This window comes from Oryzias latipes, chromosome 20, assembly GCF_053564925.1.
Source record: "Oryzias latipes strain Hd-rR chromosome 20, Olatipes_Hd-rR_3.1".
NCBI lineage: Eukaryota > Metazoa > Chordata > Actinopteri > Beloniformes > Adrianichthyidae > Oryzias > Oryzias latipes.
In genome coordinates this window covers 10,915,690-10,940,723 of record NC_136256.1, presented here as the reverse complement: position 1 = coordinate 10,940,723, position 25,034 = coordinate 10,915,690, and the positions used below count along the sequence as shown (strand labels likewise).

The window sequence follows — 25,034 nt, the reverse complement described above, 5'->3', positions numbered from 1 at the left end:
CAGATGTTTCTTCTGCAGACTCGGTCATTCACAGACGCGTGATGTAACCGAGTGTGTGCTACAGCGGAAACCTTTTTAGCCCATCAGGAGCCTGTTGCCTGGTCCTCACTTTGTAAATCTATTTGGGGTGTGTAGCTGTCAGTCTGAGCTCCACCTTCTCCGAAGGTCTGTTCTCCTGTAGATTTAGCTCCATGTTGGCACGGCTCACTAAGCATCTGCTTTTACCACCTTCCTGCTCAGGGTGTCTTTTCAGTCTGGGCACTATTTCAGGGAGGAAGGAGGGCAATCTGATATGTGGACGGTGCTGGTGTTTATTTTGGTCAAGTGAGAAGCGCATAGTCCCTTAAATGCATCAGTGACGGGCCTCGTCCCAAAACAAGCCCAGCTGTCTCCTGACTCGCACTCCAAATGATTTGGCAGAAAGATCCCGTCCAGCTTTTAACGGCTTCCGAATGTGTCCTGCCTGGAATGCTGAATAATGATGGTAAACCGCAGAGTGATGCTGAAAGTAAAAGAAAAACCCTATTTTTGGATGCCACCCTTGAGCAAGTGCAGCGTCCGGGGAGCCATTGTCGTCTGCGGTTTGCATGTGGGATCAGTAAGTGGGGTCATGGTGTCGTCACCTTTAGCTCAGCTGAAGCGGATCCGGTTCCTGGTTCCTCAGCGGTTGTATCGGTTACCCAAACAATCAGTGTGGACTGTGTTGTGGTTTTGGATCATCAGGAGGTGTCGTCTGCCTGTGGGGCACTTCTGTCCACTCACCAGCGGTTCATGGCTATAGATTACCTCGTCACTTCGGCAGGAGCTCTTTGTGGTTGTTGGGTTGAAAGTGCACAACCAGTTGGGTCTTTTCATGAAACTCTAGCTTCCCTGTGGGGGTTTGTTGGCTTTTAACGTGTTTCAGCTCAGTTACATAATGTTCTGAGATGTCTTGTAAAGTGCCTCTTGTAAATCTTATCTCCTGCAGCGGACAAATTCCCGGGTTGACATGAGGTCTGGATTCCAGAGCAACTGAGCGAAGAAGCTTGATCCAGCAATCATGAGTGAACGGGAGGGGCTGCCGGTCCCCCCGGGACAGGTCTACATCGAGGTGGAATACGACTACGAGTACAAAGCCAAAGACAAGATGGTGACTATTCGTCAGGGAGAATGCTACATGCTCGTGAAGAAGACCAATGAGGACTGGTGGCAGGTAAAGAGAGACGAAAGCGCCAAGGCGTTCTACGTGCCGGCGCAGTACGTCAAAGAGGTGCGGCGGGCTCTCATGCCCCCGCAGAAACCCGCCCTGAAAGCCAAACCCATGGTCCTGGATATCAGCCGGGAGCCCAACGACAACCACAACAGGCCGGAAATGTCCAGCTTTGGTCGTCCCTCGCCATCCTCCACCCCCTCGCCGTCTTCTGACCGCGTCACGCCGCCGGCGCTCCCCAAGGACGCCAACCAGAACCTGGGAAGTCCACATCACTGCAAGCTGGTGGCAGAACTAGTCCTCCTTCACAACAACAACAATCATCACCACGGAAACAGCTCTTCTCTACCCAGGACAAGGGCGGATTCCCCCCCTCTACAGGGGGGTAGCCTCGACAAGAGCTCCACAGTGAGTGAGCTGCGGGGAGAAGGTCCGAACAAGCTTCGGAACGACTCCGAGTCCGGGGACGAGCTGAGCAGCAGCTCCACGGAGCCCATGCAGGTACGTCCCTGCCCCTAAACACCAGCTTCAGTGATCGATTTCAGACGTTTCCGAGGAAACCATAAAGTACAGAAAATGGCTTTTAATCCACACACCTACACCGTCTGTCTTTTAAATTATAGAAGATCTGAACTGAAAACTTAATGTTCTGGGAAACTAGAGGACCAGACCTTTGTTTTTTATTCATCTGCTGTTAAAAATGAGTCAATTTAAACGTCTTTTTTGGTCCAAGAATTTGCAGCCTTCCTACAGTGTGGACAACACAAACATAGACCAGTAAGACCAAAAAAAGACATTTAGAAATTATAAAAGCAAGAAAAACACCACAGTAGTAAAAAAAAAATGTATCACCCTGGCTCTACAAATAGATTTGCCCATATTTATTAGTTTTCAACCATTTATAGCAGATTTTTGAATATGTAGCCAGTTAAAGGACATCTATGGGCAGCACAGTAAACCTCCCACACTGCAGCTGGACTACAGAAGCTTTCTTGATCAGGTGGAATCGATTGAAAAGCCTTTATTGCCAAAATACAAAGTTCCCTTTAAAGTTGTCAGACAACACGGACAAATAAATGAATTAAAAAGTAGATAAAAAAGTTAAAGGGTGAGAAAAACTGTCCAAAAAATTAACGAACACTAAAGAGCACATAGTTGAATATTTAAAACCTTTTCCCTGTTTTCAGTTAATAATGGGTTTGTTGAAGAAATAAGCGTTTTTTTCACTGTTTCTTCTGCGTAAGACGTTTTTAGTAAAAATCCTGTACAGTAAAGGCTTAAATATTTATAGGAATTTTTAAATTCGGCAGTTCGGTTTTTAGTCCAGTCTTCTCAACAGGAATCCTTTTGCTGACGCTCAGGAAAGGCTCTCTCTCCGTTCACTGGCTCATTTCTCCTGATGGGAGCTCCGTTCATTATCTGGGCCAACAGCAGACCGTTCCTTTGTCTGCGCCGCGCTCTGTCATACTGCAGATGCTGCGGCTGGTGTCCTCCAGCAGAGCTGCAGCCGGCCCTCAAACACCTCGCTGTGCATCATTTGTCTATTGCTGGCCTTGAAACATTTGTTTGCTGGTAAATGGTGCAGTTTTTTTAGGGGGGGGGGGGGTGAATCATTAATGACTTTACTCTTGGCGGGGGGGGTCATCTCTATAATTTTTCCAATGGATTTTGTTAGGAGAGTTTCTTACTGCAGGCAGGTGTGCAGAGGTATCGGCTTTAAGACATATTATCTCTGCAAGGGGTCTGCAGGGACTCCGACTTCCTGATCCCCCCCCCTATGAAAGCACAAAATTAATTTCCTCCCTCCCCTGTGTACTTCCAGTCCCCAGAATGCTAACACATCCTCCTCCCACCATCCCATCACTGAGACGGTAGAGATGCTGGAGGACTGCAGGAACCGGGGATGATCCTCCTCCCTCTGCAGTGAAGGTGGATCAAAGTAGAATGAGGAAAGACCCCCGCATGGCGGGGATCCAAACGCTGCTGCCTTCGTAAGGCATCCTGTATCCAGGCAGGGTCAGCGGGTCTGAAGCCTCTGAGCACCGTGGTCTTTGTTCCGGCGCAGTAGCAGCCTCGTCCACCGTGGAGTGAACAAAGAGACGGGCCTGAATAGAAAGTAGGTCATCCTTGCCCAGGATCAGCTCGTAGCCCCCAGTCTTCCAACCATGGGGGACAGCTGAGTAGGAGTGGGAGTGTGGACGCCATGTCTGAAGCGTGATGGTGGCAGCCCCCAGAATGATTTTCAGAGCCTCACATGAATGATGAGTAACTGGTCTGTGGGTGGAGACTGACATTCGTCAAAAGGATCGATGAGGGCGGGAAAAATAGATCATTCTTTCCATCTCCATTGGCAACATCAGGAGATTTTTTTGTATTCCTGTGTCGGCTGAAGGATAAGAAACAGATCTCTGTGCTGTTGCTGGGGCAGGTAGAACCAGCTTCCCCATCCATCTTTGTAGTGTTATTAGTTTGACCCGTTTCCAGGCAACCAGATGACCCTTAGAAAACCCAATTCTTTGGGCTCTCCTGCCTCCATCTCTTGCCATCATTGCTCGGCTGCAGGCCGAGTGAGAGAAAGCTGGAGAGGCTGTGGGACGGTGTGCATGCAGGCGCTTGCTGCCTGTTGTAGGAGAGCATTGATGATCGAACCTCTAAAAAAGATGTTTGTAATTCTGCTGGTGTATAAGCTGGTTCCCGACTTGATTTAAGTCTAGATGCCCTTTTCCCGCACCACCACACTTCTCATTTTCAGTCACTACACCAATGTATGAAAGACTTTAAGCATGATGTCAATAGATCAAATTCTTACTGTCATCCTTTTATGTACTTTTCCTAAATCCAGCATAGTTTATTTAGGCAATCCTTATGCTACCTTCACCCCGAACCCAACTTGCAATGTCATCCAGTTTCTATGTGAAGTCGATGTAAAGATGCGATCAGAGCTCCTCTGGAGTGATGGTCTGGCAGTAAGTGTGTTTCAGGGGGTGGAAGCGGTGAAAATTCTGACGCGAGTTTAAGTATCTGAATTTTGGCGAAGAATTCATGTCGCATCAGTCCAATCAGGAACTCAGCTTTGGCCAATGTGTTGATGATGTGAGGAGTCAATAACCAATATGGAGGAGAATCTGATCAATCTTGTCCTGAACTTTATATTTTCCTCATTTATCGAGACGATAATGAAAAGTTCCTTTATTTTTATCCCTATTTAACGCAGACATGGAGACGTGTTTACAGATGCTTTTGTAGATCTCTTCAAAATAAAAAAACCTAATCTCCCAACATCTTCCGTGTCTTCCATGCAATGTACATGAGATTTACAGTCAATGCTTCCATGTAGCGATGAGGCTAAAAACATTTGACTGTAGCTTCTCCCACTCACATCTAGAGTGTTAAGTTTATGAACACAATTTTGGAAAAGCATCAAACGGAGGCAGAGGATGTAAAGTTACTGCAGAGCGAATCGTGTTTGGGGTTAACGCAGCATTACAGGAACCATCTTTTCAGCTTTTTTAACTATTTCATTCGTTTTTTAACACCCAGCAGCCAATCAGGCGGCTGTGATGAGAGAGCGTTCACATTTTTACAGTTGGGCTGAAGAGAATATTTGATGAAACTGAAGGAAAGTTAATCATTCACTTGGCATGTTGTACAAAAAGCTTATTTTTTTGTTTTTCCTTTTTTTTTTTTTTTGCTTTGTAGCACAAAGTCATTGTGACACTTGGAAGGATTTCTTTTGTGAATCATGAAGCTCCATCTCCAGCTCTCTACTTTTTTCCATTTTTTGGTACGAATAAAAGCAAATGTGATGAAAAAAATGAAAAATAAACCCACATTTAATCAAACTGAACTAAATCAAATGTTGGAATTATTAGTCTAACTCCTCAGATGGAAAAAGAACTGTTTCTTCCTGACATCTGTGTGTGGACCCCTAATGTCCTTCAAACTAACATTGGTTGATCGCTTTGGTATTTTGGTTTTCTGAGTGTTCAGAGGATCAGCAGCAGGTTGGTTTTCATGGCGTGTGATTTGGTAGTTGTTTTTCCTGTAGCTGTGCTGACTCGAGCTGTTTTGATTTTAGGGGACAGTTGTTTTGACTGTGGCGAAATCGTAAACAAAGACTGTGTGACCAAGCTGTGTGATTTGAAGCTGCTCTGGAATGTCTTCATATGCGAAAAACAGTGAGAATGAAAATGGATTGATGGCTTTCTGCTGGGAGGGATGGGACTAAATGAGAGGCTGGAGGCCGCCGTGGACTGACCTCGAGGTCGTGTAATTGTTGTTTTCTCTTTGACGTGTCAGGCGCTGGAAGACACGTCCCCGGAGGCGTTGTGTTTGTGGCCACAATCTCTCTGCAATCACTCTGCGTCTGATTAGAAAGACCTCCCCCCCCAAGCCCTCACACCATTTCACACAAGTCTCCTCACGGAGCGCTGGCCTCCCGTTCTTTAATAGTGAGGTCAGCTGTATGGAAACTCCTCCGCTTGCCCTTTGGTGAGATTGAAATAAGGCATTCTCTAAAGTTACGTCCACACCGTTCTAAGCAGTACACTAAAAGCGAGCACTTCCAATAAAAATCTATGCAACGCGTGTAAAAGCACACGTTCCGGGCTTCCACATTCAAAACCTTTGCATTCACGTGAAGCGATGGATGTTTATGTGACCGTTCTCTGCCTCTATGTACAAACCCCCCCGCTGCCATTGAACACGTTTTGAAAGTTAAACCAGATCGAACTTTGACCAATTGGAGACTTGGATTTGGTTGTGAGGTCTCGATGGCGTCGCTTTTAATTCACACAAGTGCGAACTGTTTGAAAATTGATCAAGAAGGAGTAAACAAAATAAATGCAGTTTGTGCCCAACTGGAATTATGACACCAAGTCTTTCGTGTATGGGAATAGAGCTGTGAATGAAATGGACAGGAGCAAGATTTGAGATTTTGCACCACTTTGACATTTCACTCCAAGCCTATTCCAACTGTAGGTGGGTTACATGTGCTAGTAGCGGTAGAAAAAGAAAAAGAAGCCTCTCCCTGCTCATCCAGTGTGACCACCGTGGGATCCGGATTCAAAAATGTGCGTTTAGAGCATTCTTGAATGGACGTCAAATGCCAAATCAGTCCAGTCCCATAAAAACCAAAGCCGTCCCCCAGCATCACTGTCTCGGTTCATTTAAATACCCTGGAAGTGACACTGTGAGTGCAGGCACCAAACACAAGTGCATTGGCGGCACATCTGCACACGTTCTCAAAGGAAACAGCTGAGTGAAGGCTGGCCTTCCTCTGCCGTCTGTGTGGTCTCAGTACTTGCTGGCAGCGCCTCAAGGAGGAGGAGGATGCAGGGGAGGAAGGAAAAGGACACAGGGACAACAAAGTCCAGCAGAAAATGGTAACTCGGGGGCCAGGCGGATATATGTTTTCATGTTTGGGTGCACCTGGAGATTAGCTGTAGCCTGTGAGGCGTGGCAGACCTGAAAAGCGGCTACAGTAAGATGAAGGAGGCACATTATAAGGTCACGGTTAAATATGGAGGACACGCTTGAAGCCGGGTGTCACGAAGCTCTGAAGAGGTGCCGAGATGAGGATGAGCGTTTCTCTGAGCTGCTGTCTCTTGCCTCTGCTGACTTGTGTCTTTGCTTACACAGAGTGTAAGAGTGTGTGTGTCTGGAGGTGTGTAATGAAACACGCTGCTGTGGTTGGCTGCTTCAGCTCTAAGTGCACCTCGAGAATGCGCACAGTCCCCAGAAGGTTTGATCAATTCACTGCTGCAGCTCTGCTGCTGAGAGTTAGATCCTTATTGCTTGTTGACGTCAGTTTTCTCCTACGTGAAGCAGAATGACTGCATTGTTCATGCAGATGAGAAAGCCTTTCTGAGAACCTCCTCAGTCTGCTATACAGAAGCGATCTATTCTCTCCACAAACGCCTGCTAATTACTCTTTTTCTGGAGACCACTCGGAAATATTCTGCTTTGTGGCTGATTTCCTAACATGCTGTGATCTTTTGAAGTTTATCCAAACAAAGTGGAAGTCGTGCTGTAAGCATCTTCTGTGTGTTACGCCCCGTAATCATGAGCTTTGCTTAGTCTTTCGGGCTCAAAAGGAGGCCCCGGCTTGTTTTCCAGCGCATATTTGACATTCCTGTCTCAAAGCCTCCATGCACACCCGCATACACGGAGGCTACAGGGGAGCAGAAGTCAGAGCCTAGCTGCTTTTCCCTCAAAAGTGAAGCTTTCAGTAATCTAATATTAAACCTGAGCAAAGGCTGCATCCGCTGTGATCATGTGAGAGTCTGGCTCTTTGTCTGCATGCTTATCTGCCCGCCGGCGCTCTTCCTCCTCAGCTCTTTCCTCTGTCTGGACAGCAGAGTTTCTCTTCAACTTTTCTCTGCTGCGCTGTCTCTGCTGCTTCCTCCTGCATGCTAGCCTTGAGTTCCTCTCTCACACCTGTTCCTGCAGAGCTTAACTGAGGAAACTTCAACCTATGGCTTAGTTTTTTATCTGTGCTTCTGTGACGGAAACCACGAGGGCTGCTGCTGACGTTCAGCGTTATCACTTCTTTTCAATTTTATTCAATTGGCTGTGAGTTGAAGGAGAGGTATTCAGGACTTGTGAACGCCACTGTAAACATTAAAACATGTTCAGGATTAACATTTTTAGTTTTTAGGTAATTAAATCAGAACATTTTGTGAGTTTAGCTAATTTTTTTTCTTTCACAGTAAAAGTCGGACGTGTTCCGGTTTGGTTGCTTTGTCTGCATTCTCCAGAATATAAAGTAATTTTATAGCTAAGCGCTCTCAAAATAACAGAGAAACACACAGAACTGGGGATGTCGGACCCGATCATGTTGTGGTTGACTCGTTCGAAAATCTGTTGTTGTTTGTCGATCAGCATTGGACATTTCATTTATTATTATGACCAACCTGAATCTGATTATTAAATGTGTTCATTCTTTAAATGTGTTACAAAAGTATCAGATCGGGACTCGGTATCAGCAGATACTTAAAAACAAGTGACTCTGAATCGGATCTGGCCCAAAAACCTGACTGGGACTTTGCTACACAAAACCTTAATCTAGTTGTTGGCTCTGTGCTAACCGTTATTTCATCTCATTCTGATCATCAATAAATGTATACCGGTATTTCAAAATTTGGTGAAGATGGTATAGACCATAAAACTTACATGTAAAAACAGCTTATTGCTGCAAACATGAGTAAAACACACACACAGCGCATCTGTTTATCGATTAATGAAGAACCAACTCCATGTGAGCTTCAAAAAGAGTTTAACCCTTTAAGACCAGAGGTGTCGCCAACAATATCTGATAACACACGCCCTTTGACATACCATAACTCTTGGTTTATGCGATGATCGTGAATCAGATGATTCTGACCTATAACCCTTTGAATGGTACGAAGAAACCTGAACTGTTGAGCCCCGTCTGGATGAGAAGCAGTGGAAAAAAGAGAAGATGGTTGAAGAGGAAGTGTCCAGGAATTAGCAAGAAAGTTTTTTGGAAAACATTTTCTAATGAAAGAAGAATTCTACTTAATGAGGTACATAGTAAACAGCAGGAATTCCCATGAGTTTTACCAAAAGCAATTATTTTATAATATTTGACTTCTGGCTTCACTATTTAGTGTGTTCTGTACTTAAAAGTTGTTTTAAGTGAATGTTAGAACCATTGACTGTACATGAGAACTGGACTGAGTGCCCCTCCCCCCTCTTTTTCCAAACAGGTTGTATTTATTGGTTCCAGGAAACCAAAATTCCATGGACTTCTATAGACAAATAAGCAACTGCTACTCAGTCATTTGTTATTCAGAACCATTCTTGTTTATACCTTTTTTAACGTGTTCTCGATAATATTTTTCACAATATCTATTCTGTAGTTCAAGTAAATTAAGTTATAAACTGACCATTCGGATGCCTTGACAAATGTATGTGGTCGAAACGTTTGACAAATTCTACTGAGCCAATAGTAGGGGTGTGAACCACACACTCTTGATTGGCAATAATGGTTGCCACAGAAACGTTGACTCGGACCAATCACTGCTTACTGTTAACGCTTACACGATGGCGTCCATATAATCAAAAAATGGAATTGACCTAACTTTGTTGGAGCTGGAAGCAAGTCATTTTTTATGGATGACGTCACACTCATCAGGTCCAGTTCTTTTTTTATATAGTTAATGGTTCAAACTCATTTTTTTCTAAACAGACACTTAATTCACTCACTGGTTCATGAATTAGTGTTGTACATTGGAAGTAGAGAACTATTCTAACTGTCAGACTGATGAAGCCACTTGGCTGCGAAGGGAAACGATTAAAGCCAAGGTTTTAACTTCAGATGCCACGACTCAACTTCAAGACAAAGTCCTTTGGATGAATTAGAACATTCAGCGAGATCTGAACTGCTCTATAAGCGCTTCTTCTTCTTAAACCCAGCTCTAATCACTCTAATCTTTGCTATAACCTGACTGTGGATTTGAACCAATAATCTCCCAATTTCAGGGTGCACACTCCACCACTAAGGTCAGTAGATTGGCCCTCCATGCTGCTTTTCTAACTATTCCTTTAGTCCATAGTAGTGATTTTGAATGAAACTTTGTTCAAACTATCCAAGTAAAGCTTTCCGTTTAAAGTGCATAGTAGTGTCATTGGAAGACCTTTACTGAACATTGACTTCATCTTCCAGAATGAGTTTTGTCATTGGTATGTCAATAATTACATTTTGTTTATTGACATTGATTGAAATTGCAAGTTGAGAAATTTCCCAACTATGTTCAAATGGAATAAAAAGTGATCTACGGGAGGAAGGAGGAGAGCAAACGGAACGCCAAAGTCAACAGAAGGATTTCCTGCTGTGGGCCTGCCTGGTTCCAGCTGCTCCTCCTGCCCGCCCGCCCGTGATGCAGCGTTCATCCACAGCGTGGAGGATGTGGTGCATCGTCAGTTTAATTTTTTCCCTGCTCTCTTGGCTGTTCAGTCCGCCGTCATGCAGCCTGGCTCACTGCAGCTCTGGACTGAAACGGCATGTACCCAGAGAAGGCAGGAGCTCGTCTTTTGCTTTGATTATCTCCCTTATTCCATGTTTTTTCTCACCCCAAGCTCCGGACAGAGACCTGCTTAATCTTTGTGACATTTCATTCTCAAGACTTTGACATCACCACCTGTTCTCCTCTGATGTGATGGTAAACAAGTGTGGGTGTTTACGTGTGGGCATCTTTTAGCTAATGGTGTTGCTGCCCCCCCCCCCCCCCCTCACCTCCCATTTTCCACACAGGTCTGTTTGCGTTTGTGATGATACCTCATCTCTCAGTTACATAACGCTGGTCTGGCTTTGCCCGTCTTCTGGCAGCTGCTGGTTATTTTAGCCCACCCCAGCTTCTTATTGGCGTGGGGCCTGTCATTTCCCCTCAGCTGATTTGGGGGCAGAGGTCAACACCCCTGCAAACCTCCTTCATTTGCACAGTTTGCATTGTGTTTTTTTTAAACATCACTATTGTCAGATCAAGTTTTTACGCCCGATTGTAGATGAAGTTTATTATTACAGACTCAAGGTCCATTTGCCACAAATGAAGCACAAAACGAATAAAAGACTTAAGAATAAAATATAAAATAAAAGCATGTCTTTCAGCTAGACTGCCCTTTGACTTATCTTCAGATGTACCATATTTACGAGTTATATGGCGAACCAGATTATAAGGTGCATAGTAAATGGTCTATTTTTGAACATATGTCATATAAAAGGCACAGCAAACTGTAAGGAGCATTTAAATGCACAATAGAGTCAGAGATGAGTCCATCAGTCAGACTTTTAACTGCATTCACAGTAACTCTAGAAACGAATTTGTAGCAGGGTACATATTAGCCATGCTATTCACTTTACCTATAACTCCCAACTCTGTTTCCTGCACGTAGAAAAACAGATTAGCATCACTACAACAAGTACTGTGTCCATGCTAACTCCCAACCTTGTTAATAAAATGTAAAAATCCCAGTCTGAAACCACTATATGTTAGCGTATTTATAATAATGCCCAACTTTATATATAGCCCATAATATAAACATACGGAGACCTTTAAAACAAACATTACTGCGACTCCCACCTTGTTAGTAATATGTAAAAAAAGACACAGATAGACACCGCTACACGTTAGCTGTGTTCTCGTATTTTCTAATAACATCCAACCCTGTTTGCAAATTGCAACTCGAAAAACAAAAACAAAACCGACTTGACACAGCGCCGTGCTCCTCCCAAAATTGCTTCAACATCAGTAAACAGCTAGAATTAATCCATATATAAGGCACTCTGGATCATAATGCACACCGTCGTTTTTTTGGAAAACATTGAGACTTTTTAGTGTGCCTAATGATGTGGAAAATACGGTATGTCAGAGCATGACTCTGCAGTAAACCTCTGCACATGAATCAGTATTTACAAGCCAACCTGTGTTGCTGCAGTGTTTGTGAGGGAAGGTGCAGCTTCATGCCAGTGTGTGGGTGGACTGCTGGAAGCATCAGAGTGTAGGCGTCTGCAGGCATCCAGGGGCACCTATTGTTTCTGTCACGCCTCTGCTGCTGAAGATGCCATGGATGAGTCGGAGAAATGTTTAGTCACCTCAGGTCCCTTCACAATCATCTTGATAAATATTGGACATTTCTGAAGCAGCCATTCTTCTACTCTGTAATTATTGCTCTAGTAGATGCTTCTAAAGAAACTTCCAGCAACTCTCTTTTCAGAACTTTCCACCAGCTGCTGGTCTGAATAGAAGCTGCAGATAATCGACACAACAGGGATTCACAGAGAGCACACATGTCACCGCTGTAGATGAGTCTGGGTGTTTCTGCTGCACAGTGCTGACCCAGTCATTTCACCCAGCAAATCTAATTTTAACACAGCACCAGCGCTCCTCCTCCACTTGTGCCAAAGACGGGCTCATTGGGGAGTCTTTCTACTAAACCTTGCCATCTGGAGAGCCAGTTTGTGTCTTGTGACTTTAAAAAAATGAATGGCTCACATATAAATGCAGACTCTGGCAGTGTGATCAGTGTCTCTTTATGAAACTTCAGCCGTTTGGTGCCTTTGTGTTAGTTTGGCCGTCTCCCAGTGTTCACTAAGGGAATAGATATGGATCACTGTTCCTTTGGCTGGCATAAACCACCTTGTTGTACTTTTAACTGGCAGCTTGTTGTTTATTTGATTGTGTTTAAAAAGGAAAAATTAGGAAACCATTGTGCAGTGAGTTCATTCTCACAGCTAGGTTTGTTTCTACAGATGCAAGCAGTTCCACATTTGTGTCCTCTGGCTCTTTAAGTCTCATATTTTTCCAAAAATGTGTGATGGACCTCAGTCAGGTCCGTGTTATCTGCTGGCTAAACAAACAGACATCAGTCAGTGTGGGCTCATGACCTTGGTCCAGTAGAGACAGTACTACTTTCGAAGCTGTCAGTGTTCTGAATTCTCAGTGAAGAATTTCACGATTTCTTTCCACACGACTTCATTAAATATTGATGATTCATTATGAACTTCCAGTCCAGAGTTGATATGGTGAGTGATTTAAAAAAGTTTTTATACAACTTGGAATTTTAAATGAACAAGGATGGAAGTTTTTTGATCTGCTTCCTAAGTTGTGTTGACTTTTATTCAACTAAAACAGTTGTGGGCAAGTTTGTGTGTTTTCTTGTTTTGCTTTTTTCATGTATCACCCCATATAGTCATCGCAATATTGATCACTAATATGCAAGTTTTCTTCATATTGTGCAGGCTTTGGGGTCCTTACTAGTAACACACTGTATTAATCCTTTGTGATCCACATTGACTTTTAGGTAAAACCCTTTTCCTGCAAAAATTAGCAATTTAAAACAGACTTTTCCTGAAGTTGTTAGCTTGCAATGACATACACTTGCTGTTGCCTGAATAGACTAGAAGTTATACTAACTGAAATGAAAAATGTAGACTGATCATTTTTTCTCATTCAGAAGTACCAGAGCTGTCAATCATTTATTCTCCCTTTGAATGTTGTTCACACCTGCCTCCCAACAGCAGGAGCTGAACCAGATTTAAGACTCCATGCAGGGCAAAAAAAAACATGTTTTTTAGCACCCAGACAAACAGACCAGAGTGCCATAATCATGAGGTATTACACGATTCACTTGATAAGCTTCCCTCCACAGCAGCTGTGGGACGGACGGGGGTTTATGGATGAACCCAGCCTGGATGGGCGACCCCGCCTCTCCTCCACACACTACAATGCAATCTTCTTACATGTCTGGATTAAGGGGCTGTGTGCGGCACATTCCTGAGTTAACCCCACATCCACCGACCCACCCCCAACTGCTGCTCACAAAGTCATCCCAGCATTTCTCATCCTGTTCTACAATGTGCTTGTAGGGGCTTTGGTCATAAATACACAGTAAACAACCCCATATCTCACACGCAGCACCTGTACCACTGCCATTTCAACAATGGTCTGACATCTTGAAATTTTTAAACATAAAACCCAGAAGGCTCAGGTCTTTATTCTCCAGTTCCTACTCTGTTGGATCCAGATTCTTTACGACAACCCCCCCCCCACCCCCCCACCCCCGTTGTTGCTTTACTCGAAGACCTATTCCCCTTATTTTTGTTTCTCCCATCAAACCTGTGGCGCTCACTGAAAGGCATGTCATCTGGTTTCCTTTGAGTGTATGGTTTTGTAGCTGCACTTTGGCCTGGAGCAGACCCCCCCCCCCCCCCCCCCCCCCAGCTTATGGCCAATAGAGAGGCTTGTTGTTGATCTGCCAGCAAATCTCCAGGTTTTGAAAGGAGGGGGGGGTGCTTGAAAGCATATTCAAATCAAAGCAGCTGCCTCAAACCTTGAGGAGCTTCTCTGCTTTGGGTGTTTTTACTGCACTGCTGGAGAAGAGGGATGTCCAAGCACAGACATTCAGCTTGAGTTAGAAAACAATGGGACAAACCTCAGTGGAGGGTCAAATAATAGGCTTTATGAAACCTCATGAAAAGAATAGCATAGTCCTACAGTTTAAAGCTATTTTTGTTAGATCATAGCGATGTATCTGGTCTTAGCATTTGTTGAATACAACATTGGATAAATACACGATTACCCACTGTAGCTGTTGGACAGATGGCCAATAGGGGTTCACGGTTGACTCGGTGGCTGTAGTGAAAATGGAACAAGCTCAAGTCATCATCACTCAACAATTATGGCCAAGCTCTCCACATGGGTCTCATCTGGAGAAAATCTACAGGCGCTGTTTGATTTGATAAGTATTCCAAAAGCAACAGTTATAAAAATCTGTGATCATGGATTTGAATAAGAGAAGCACATTTGCTCTGTTATTAAATAGAGAAGAACAAATGTGACTTTAAATGAAAGTTTATATTGTTTATAAGAACCACTCCAATAAAAATGTTTTTTGCTGTTTTTACATGTTTTGTGGCAACTTACTGATACTTTAGGGTCTACAGTAACACAAAGTTTAGGCTTGCTAGGCTAGTCAAAAGAATATCGGTAGATTTTTTAATATCAGACTGATAACGATAAATTAGTTACTACAGTTATTAGACACTGGCACAGATATTGCCCATCCCTATTGTAGACATGAGGCTAAAAATCGTGTTTTAGTATTTATTTTCTCAAATCATTGTAAATCAGGATCAGAGAAAAAAAGCCATTTTAAAAAAAAGAGTGTATTTGGGACATACGTAGAAAATGCGCTGGGTGGTGTGATGCATCCACTTGTAGAGGACTAAATCAATAAACGTCTGTTTTTCTCGTCCGAGCTGGCATCTGGCTCAAAACTGCACTGCCTGATGGCGCCAATATTGCTGGCTATTTTTATTGCACTGGTAATGTTAGCTTGAATTTGTGAGGGGCTGTAACCTAGCGGGAGAGCGCATAAACCGAGAGATCTCAATACGACAGAGGTTTTTTGATTTTGGCCACAAACTACATAATCATAATGAAAAGACCACTGGGAATGCTTTTGAAATAGATCAGAAGAGAAATAAAAGTATTTTCTGGCAGCCTAAAGTTTTTATTTACATTTAAATCTTAATAAAAACACTAGGATTTGTTTATAATTTATTAGGGGCTGTTGTTTCTACACTATAAATCAAACTTCAATGTATTTCTGAACAAGAATTAAAGCTGATTTTTTTCTTCATTTTAACAAAAAACTGCTTCTTTGTACAGTTCAGAGTATTTCATACATGTATGGTTTTACTGCTCAAAGTTACAGTAACGGCCCGGTTCTAGTTTGACTCAACAAAGGAATCACTATTTTTACAGTGAACGGGTCCAGTGAAAATTGAGTCATTTCCTGTCACAATCAATTCACTTTAATGGGTCGCCCTGAGGACAAATAAAGCCAAACCAATTTGTTTGAAAATATGGAGGGCTGGAGATGTGTGGGAGCATCTGTCACATGGTGGTAATTTATCAATTCTGACCAGAATCAGACGGGTTGACAATGAGGGCACGTCCATATAGGGTGTCCAAGAATTTGTCCATGCGTAAACGAAGATGTGGCGTGCAGCCCGGAGGTCACGGTGGTCACATTGTTGGCGTGACTTTCAGACGAGTGGCTGACTCGCAATGGAAACAGTGTTCCTAAAGACTGAGTGAGTGACAGTGGATGACGAGGCAGCCCTCTCCGTGGAGGCACTGGACTTAACAATGGCTTTCATGTCAGCTGATCCTCACTGGAGCCTTTCTCTGGAGGGGGAGGGGTGGGGGGTGGCTGTCTATGGTGTGGGTTGAGCGACCAGTGACACAATGCGTCTTTCTATCGCTTTGCGCATAGCAGCCTGAGTCATGGTTGGTGGGCTAGTGAGTGGGAAAGAATCAGATGTGCCCCTTAACTGGTTATTTTTTTTGGGTGGCCTAATGACCCACTTTCCCTGTCAGCAGGCGATTTGGAAACCATTAATAACTAATCCAGACTGACTAACAGCCTTCACAACTTAACTTTGCCTAAAGCCATGCCTTCTGTCTGCTTCATGTGTGAACTCGCAAACATGACTGCTTTGTGGAAATAAAAACGCTGAAAAAGCTGCTGATAAGTTTTAGTTTGCGTCTTGCTCGACTTCTGCCAACAACTACAAAGGCTAGTTTGACTTTACTTTACAAATAATCTGCTGTCCACAAACTATTCACGCCCCCACCAAATGTGAATGTTGCGTTTTGTTCAAACCTAAATAAGAGCATTTACCTTCTTCTTACGCCTCCAATTAAGTAAAAACTTGATGGAATAAATTGATTTTTAGTCAGAATTTGCTCGGGACTAAATTATAAGAAAACTGTCCTGAAGGAAGTTTAATTTATTCAACTGATTTTCTATTTAGATAATAAAAGTAACAAACTCAAAAGAAAAACAACAATTATATGAAACATATTAAGACAAAATATAAGGGATGCAGTAAAATAAAAAAAAGTTAAATAAATGCACTAACAAGTTCCATAAAGACATAAAGGTGTCGGTTTTATTCACCTTTATTTAGACTGATACTGTCCAGCTGGTTTCTCTCGAGCTTTTATATTTCTTCCAAATTATACAAAAAATTTGTATTTTGTTTAAATAAAAATGTGTGCTTCCTGAGGAAAGATGATTGGAGTGGCACTTTAAACTGTTTTTCATTCCTTTTTCTATCATAACTGTTTCTTTGGACACATTTCTTTTTTTTGGGCTCAACTTTCAGAATTGTTCCTATTCTTCTATGTGAATCTGACATCTGGTTAGTGCCAGTCACCAGCACCGGCTTCCATTTCCGTACACGCCATCCTCCGTTCAGCAGTGGCTGTGAGCACAGCATGCAGTGTTCGCCAGATGATGTTATCTCCAGTGTTACAGGGACTGCCAGTACAGAATTCTGCCGGTTAGTCATTGTGTTGTTTTCCATGAGTGTCCTGCTGTGCCGTGTCCCGGGCTCAGACACACAACAAGCTGTTCAGTTGGAATTTTTTGCCAATAACATCTGCTCATTGTGGAAAACTGTGAATGCAGCACTCCCATCATAAGAACTGACTTGTCTGCATCACACAGCCCTCCTTCATCCAACGAGGTTTGCATGTTTTCTCCATGATAAAGTTTTGAAGTGGGGTATATCTCATATGTTGTTGTGTGTTGCTTCTCGTACAAAAACTATTCACTGAGAGTAGGTTTTGTAGTTTGTGTTGAGCTGATTTGAAGCCTGTTTCTGAGCTTCTGAGCAGTTTTCTCAGATCACTCCAGAAACCCCGTCTTTCTGGAAAATGTGCCAACCGACAGGATATACAACCACTGCTAATGTAAAAAGAAATAAGATTTTTTTTAAGAGAGGGCTGGACAACAAAGCCAAAATCCTAGTCGTTTCATTTTAAATTTCCTGATTTAACTGAATATTATTTAAATTTCTGTTTAAAACGAATTTTAAATGGCTAAAACAATTCTATAAAAGCTGAACAATAATGTAACTCTCCTTAATAAAGTTGTCAAAAATTAGATCTAACTCTTTTTCCCTGAAAAGATTCAACTAACAATTTTTAAACAAAGATTCTGCTTTATATCAAGCCTATTATTAAGCCACTACCACATGAACTGACCAGCTTTGTTTTTTAATAAGCCTCAGTTTAGAAGTAAAAAGATTGCCCCTGATAAAAGCTCATCTTTTACTTCAAACGATTTTGCAACTTACTATCAAGAATTGGACAAAATTTGACTTAACAGGTGGGAAGGCTCAAAAACATTTTAGTAAAGAAAATGTAAAGTTTTACTTGATTGTTGTGCTTTATGAGAGTTAACAGCAGCACAGTAAAAGATGCTGTCACATGAGCCTAAAGAATCTTGGGAGATGTAAGAGGAGGTGCTGATGCCAGACAGATCTGCGTCTCCGAGCTGCATTATTTTATGCCCTTTTACACTGACACCAGATCCCGTGGGAAGCTACACCGCCAAACACCATCTTTAGCTGTTATTTCTGTTGTAACTGAGAGACTTTCTGAGCAATGTCGGCACAAGGAAGAACTGCGTGTGATTGGTCAGATTGATGACTCGTGATTACACAAAGCTTTCTAGAATGATTGTCAGTGGCAGTCGAACTATCGTGGCAATGACAAATGTCTTTAAGATCAATTAGGTGAAACTGAACAATTTCCCATGGTACACCTCACTTTTTTTTTACAACTTCCTGTTTCTTTAAATAGGACACTGATATGATTGAGACTTTGTATCACAAAATCAAAGTGTTCTGGATTATTCAATCATATCATGTCGACACATTTAGAGTTGTGAACACAGCTGTAGGCTGAGGATATGTGGAGACATGTTGGACTGTCTGTTGCTTGTAGTAGTTGTTGCCTGTTGAAGTGTTGCACACTCACACAGAGTGCGATGAACAGCAGCGACCATCAGAATTCAAGCTTTAGCCGCTTAGTGAATTGCACGGCTGCCTGTGCTCACACCTCCCAACAGAGGCTGAGGATGGGTTGTGTGCAAGTGAGTCACTGGAAGCTGCAGAGTTGGCCTTATCTGGGTCGCATTCTGGAGAGGGTGATGAGTGATTTGGGAAGAAATCAGCTACAATAGTGAAAACACACACTTGCACACTTCCTGACTCACACCACATCCCGGTCATTACTTTGGCTGCTCTGAAAAGTGCAGCTCGCTCTGTCTTTGATTTGCTTCTGACTTGATTCATTGGTGGTGACGCATAGATGTGCCATAACCTGGGTGCTTCCACTCTCTTCTCACTTTGAGGCATAGTGCATCTGAGCTCCAGCAGAAACTGTTTAGTCTTTGCGGCTTTCTGTAAGGAAACAGAGCAGAAAACTCTGAGCTATAGGTTTGAGCTGTTAGGTTTCTGTGTCATTACCATCCACATGTATATCCACAATTCCCAACAGATATTTTGAATACAATTTGTTTTAATTACCACATTTTCTGCACTCTTGGGGCACATTGGATTATAAGACCACCATGAAGAATGGAATTTTTTTCAGAATTATGCCATATTTAACCAAACATATAACCGAACTGTAAGGCTCATTAGTCAAGACAGTCAGACAGTCAGTCAGACTTTAACCACAATCACTGTAGCATAGAACTAGTCTGTGAAACGCTACACGTTAGCCTTGTTATCGTATTCACAATACCTGCGACTCCAAACCTCATTAGTCTTCCTTCACTTTCGGCTGGGGGATCTTCCCACGAGGATGAGTCGCATGGTTAACTTGGCAATGTTTTTACGCCGGATGCCCTTCCTGACGCAACCCTCTCAATCCAACCGGGCTTAGGACCGGCACAGCAGCAGAGAAGGGAATGGGGAGCAGCCTGGATTCGAACCCTGGTTTAACGGATGGAATGCGCCGCAAACCAGCACGAGCTAAACCGGCCCCCGACTCCAAACCTCATTAGTAACATTAAAAGAAAAAATATTACTGTAACTACACTAACTCTAATCCTTGTTAGTAACACATTAAGAAAAACACAGTAACACCCAACCTTTTTTGCAACTTTTACAAAATACAGACCGACATTTTGACTGAGAGCCGTCTCCCTCTCAAAATCGCTTCGACGGCAGTAAACACAATCAGAATAATCCATATATAAGGCACTCTGAAATCTGAGGCGCTGTTGTTGTTGTTGTTTTTGAAAACACTGAGACTTTCAGCTGCGCCTAACAGTGCACAAAATTTAAATTTGATCTTTTAAGTGAAGCAGATAATTTTGCTATGTAGTTGATGGCTTGCTTCTAAGAAACTGCTGAACGTAGTGTTTTTTAACCTCACCTAATCGACCCATTGATTTATCTGCTTTAACTTGTTTGTGTCTTTTTTGCTTAAACTGCAAAGTATTTTAAGGTAGAGTTATGTAAAAAGGTGAGGTTGATAACATTTTAAAGGAGGTCTTATCATTTTCCTTGATATCTTTACAGTCTGTGTTACTCTGAACAGTTTGTGTGTTTGCTGCAGTCATTCCCAGGTGTCACCTTCACACTGAAGGATTTCCCTCCCCGTTAATGGCTGCAGCACCAATGCACCAATGCGCTAGTTTAGCTGTACCGTCACCTGGATTATCGCTGCTGAACCTGTGACGCTCGCTCGCAAAAAAAAGCAAACTCGCAACCTGAGCTCTAGCAATCGAGGGAGATGACCCTTTTAATCTGTCTTCATCCTCACCTGACTGGTCCTCATTGACCATTTGAAAAGAACCCTTAGGGGCGGGACTAACAAAGGACACAAAATTCAATCAATGGGGTTTCATGATCTGATGGTTTCTGCTTGTTGTGTGAGACACTTTGTGGTTGTATTTTGCTTTTTTGGGTGGTGTGTTAATACAGACTTCACTGCATATTCCCCTGATAGTGGAGCGTGTGAACCCAGAGCCCTAATGACCAGAGGATCAAGAACCTTGACCTTTTTAAGGCCATAAGGCAAAGCCACCCATTGAGATTTTCTGTCCGTCTCCACCTTCATCTGCTCTTTTGTTTTCTCACACTCCTCATCCTTCTCTTCCCACTGCTCCCGTGAAAGGCTCAGGTCATTCAGCCAATGCGTGCTCCCATTTAAAGCTGTAAATAGATCTATTAAGATCCTTTAATCTGTCACTCAGGTCTGTTGTGGTGACGGCAGTCTGCAAGGAGCTTCAAGCTGCCGTTCTCTTCTGTAATTTGCACCTAAACCTTCAACTGCATTCGAACTCTACTGCTTTACTGGACCATGTTTTCATATCTGAGGAGCCCCCACTATATTGTGAGTACCTGCCAAAGTGTTCATTCAGTTGAAGCTCATTCAGGAAAGAGGCTAAAACTACTTTGGCTGTGGCAAAAGTGGAGCAGGTGTTAGTGGGTCGTGGCTCTTGAAATGTCTTGAAAAACCTTCTGTAGAAAAACTATAAATAAACAATGAATCAATGGACTTTATTGGAGACACTTATGAGATAGGGGATGTTTTAAAAGTCTGTATTATGGTGTTAACACTGGTGTTACTGCATGGTTTGGAAGAATTTTTTTTTAGTTCATTTTGAGAAGTTTTTTTCAGGATGTTAAATTTTTCAAATTCCGTCAGTAAAAGAGAACACCGAATGTCACAAGTGTTTTTACAGCTGTGTGTGCAAGTCACATAAAAAGAAGACATTTGTCACTTTTGATGTCTGTGATGTTTTCTTCCATCTGTTGCTGGGCCAAGAGAGGCAGCCAGAATAACAGCAGCTGATGTCTTCCTTCCAGGTTTTGGGTTGACAGAGGAAACACAATGATGACGTGACTGAAAACTATCAGATTTCTTCTGTAATTGCACAGTGTTAATCCTGGTGTACCTGTCTTGAAATTGAGGGGCCAAAGCCTATGCTGTGGTTTCTTCAAAGCGTTCTTCGAATATTTTTTTGAAGGTATGATACATTTATACACTAGCAAAAGTTCATTTTACTATACTTGTATAAAACATGGCCTTTTATTTTCCTCAATACTTTTCAGCTTTTGAACATAGGATTTTTTTCTGTAAACACAATCTGCTAAAGTATGATTAGTGTTTCAAACAGTTGAGCTATGAACACAAAACCACTTGTCTTTACAATCGATGTCTCTGTCTCTGCCTTAATATGGTGCGTTGATGGTGCATCATAAAATGTCTGGTCTGGTTGGGATTATAAATTTAATCCACCTTTCCTCAGATCTGGTCGGCTGTCTTTATATTTGAACAGTGAGCACATTTTTCCATTTTAGACATATTTATTACTATCACCAGACAATTTTGTAATATAATGGCAAGTCCCAAAATAGTAGGAGGCTCAGGATTGATTAATCTTTTATTTTATTTTTTACTAGCCTTTAATATTACCTGGACTGAGTTCATATCTCATTCCTCTTCTGCTCTACAAATGAGATGCTGTTTAAAGAGCTTTAAAGCTCGGAAGTATTTCTAAACCCTTATTGTTATCTAAACCAACTCTGGTTCATTTGAGCCACAATGTTCGGCAAGCCAACAAACCCAACGAGTAAGCCAACATAAAGGTTACATATCTCTACCCAACCTTTGATAGCAGTAGCACCTACTCATGGACTCAAATTGTTTATGGTAATGTGAGCGCTAGCTGTGGATTCTGGACAAATACAAAAGAAGAAAAATCATGTTCTATTGGGTTTGAGCTTTGTCTACTGCCTAGTGTGGGTATATTTGGTCCATGTTGCGTGGAAGACTTTAAAATGTTGAAGAAATAATGTGGACAATCAGTAGGATGGTCTTTCTAGAGCAGGTTTACGGCTTTGTTAACCTAGACAGGAAGTGTAGGAGGTAAGTTCTGTAAAAACACAGCCCCTTTAAATCTTTAAACATACATCCAGTTGTTGTTTTATTTGGAAAAGGCTTTTGTTTGACTGCGATGCTGCAGTTGATTTTTCTAGTTTACAGATGGATGAGCGTGATCAGAAATGCTGCATTGGAAGGATGCGGGTAAGGATGTTGGTCTTTATAAACATCCAGACCAGATTGAGAGTCTCTGACCTTTCTGCAGGGCTGCTGCAGTTACACCGCCTCTTTGAAGAGGACACACACTGTCGGTCTAGTCGGCTGACGTTGTTAGATGTGGCATCGCCCTCAGGCTGTCTGCATGCACTCCTGTCGGAGCGCATAGGTGATTGCTTCCTGCATGAAAGCTTTTCTTTTAGTCACAGGTTCTCTTGCTGTTCCTTCGTTTTAATCTTTAATAATGGAATCAGTGTCGGTTAAACATCCCCTTCTCCAGCTGTCACATCTACCTCTATTATTTTGCATTTTTTTTGTCTTTTCTGTCTTTGTCTATTTCCTCTGTATTAGTCGGATGAACCATGTGACATTTCACACCTCTTCACCCTTCTTCACCACTCCTCCTCCTCCTGTTACCATCTGACTCACTGACTGAGCATTGTCTTCTTCTGTACCAAGAGTCATTGTGTTAAAATGCATTTCTACACTTCATGTTGCATCGCATCAGTGGAGGGGAGAGCCACTTCCACCACAGCACCCACCACTACCACAAAGACAGATGGTGCTTCCCAGACTCAGATGGGAGGTGGAGATGCTCCACGACCTGCACAGATGTCTGATTTTATTGCTCATTAGCGCTCAGACACCAACCTAGAAAACCTGATTACCATTTGCACCCCCAGCTATGTTGTCTCCCCACAACAATACACCCGTTTCATTGGTTGACTGGTTTTCTGGCTGTTGGGCTTCATGTTCAAATCTATTCAGGTTTCCTCAAGTATTGATGTAAAACTGTTTGAGCAAAACCCTTACCTTTCTTTTAAAACCGACAGTCGCATCAGATGCATTTTCCTGTTTGGAATAATTTCTTTAACAAAACATATAATGTGCATTTTTCATAAGGAGCCTCTGACTTTACCCTCTTAATATTTATTCAAGCAGAATCCATGTTAATTTTTCACCGCTCATTGCCAAAAATAAAAAGGTTTGGTCTGTTGCTGAAGGCAAAGAGACGCCGAACATTTTTGTGAGGTTTTGAATTAGTGTCGGCATCTAACTTGCAGCTGTGCTCATGACTTTGCAGGCCCTGAGAGAGTTGATGAAATATTGGCCATAAGAACTGGGATATGTTTTTTTACTTTTATATCTGCAAAAAGCTTTGCTGCTACTTGAGGGAAAGTAAAGGACGTGCTGCAAGATTTGTAAAAAATAGTTTTTTCTTGAAATCAGGAAAAGATTTAGTGTTTGTAGTTGGGGAAAATGTTACTCAGTAGTCTTTATATTGATACAGAAATAAAGAACAGGTGCTTCTGTGTGCTGATTTTTGCCAGAAGTTTGGATGTTTTGGTTTTCGTGGGACAAACGCAGACACACTACTGAGGCAGACTCTAGGTTGATGTCTTGAAACTGGCGGCACTTGCAAGGAGAGAAAGACGGTCCCTCAGAGATCGAGTCGTCTTTCTTCCAGTTAGGAACACGAGCTGCAAAAATAACTAATACTTTATTAAAAAAATGTTCTTTAGTCTGCCAAAGGTAATATATGATCATATATATGGATTTAGTTCACTCTGAAAGGCTTGAGAAAAGCGTTTCACACATCTGTCACTGCTGGAACCTGTGATTTAGTGAGGAAGTGATGTTTTCCAAAATTCGATCATTGTATTAGTCAAAACCTCCGCCAGTCTCACTGCTCCATCATTCATGTGTTTTTCTTCTGAGATGCAATTTATCGTAAAATGATGATGGACTTAAACAGCTGATCTAAATGGGATGAGATAATTGTAGACTTTAACAGATTCTAAGTTTTTCCAGGAACATATTTTTCCTCTACTACTTGCCACCTTGCTGTTTCCGTGCTGCCTCCTCCTCCTCAGCAGGAACAATCATTTAGGAGCCTCTGCACATAGCAGGTGCTCCCGCCTTATTGTTTCCCAGCAGATACTGCAGACCATCTGCGTGTTTACCTTCATAGTTATTCTGAGAGGCTGAGCAGAATTCATCGACATGTGTGCTGAGATGTAGACTGAAGACAGACGCTTTGCAGATGATCTTTGATGGTCTAGAAGGTTTTCTGTTAGTCCCTGCAGCAGCAGGAAAAACAAACGTCTACCTCTGTTATTTTTAATAATTATGTTATTGATTGCTTTTTTGTTTTTTACGTTCATGTGCAAACCTTTAAAGATCCACTTCGATCATCTTTTGAACTATTTTAAAAGCGTTTCCAGTGGTCTTTTAATTATGATTATGCAGGTTGTTTTTTGCCAAAATCAAAACATCCGTGTCGTTTAGTTTCTTTAATGGACACTCTGCTCACTGTTATGGAGCTTGTGGCCTGTCCATTGTATTTTTCTACGTCATAAATAAGCTCTTTCTCAGCAGCATTTTTTGTCTGCTCCTGATTCACAACA

At 42.4% G+C, this 25,034-nt stretch overlaps 1 protein-coding gene across 4 annotated transcripts in view; it reads left to right on the top strand.

Annotated features, from left to right (window-relative positions):
- arhgap12b (Rho GTPase activating protein 12b) overlaps positions 1–25,034 on the top strand; it is a 52,615-nt gene that overhangs the window by 1,621 nt on the left and 25,960 nt on the right. For all 4 annotated transcript variants that reach the window (XM_023950083.2, XM_023950081.2, XM_023950084.2 and 1 more), the window contains exon 2: positions 968–1,690. In XM_023950083.2, the coding sequence (XP_023805851.1) occupies positions 1,040–1,690 (651 nt within the window). In that variant the 5' untranslated portion in view covers positions 968–1,039. The remainder of the gene's footprint in view (positions 1–967; positions 1,691–25,034) is intronic.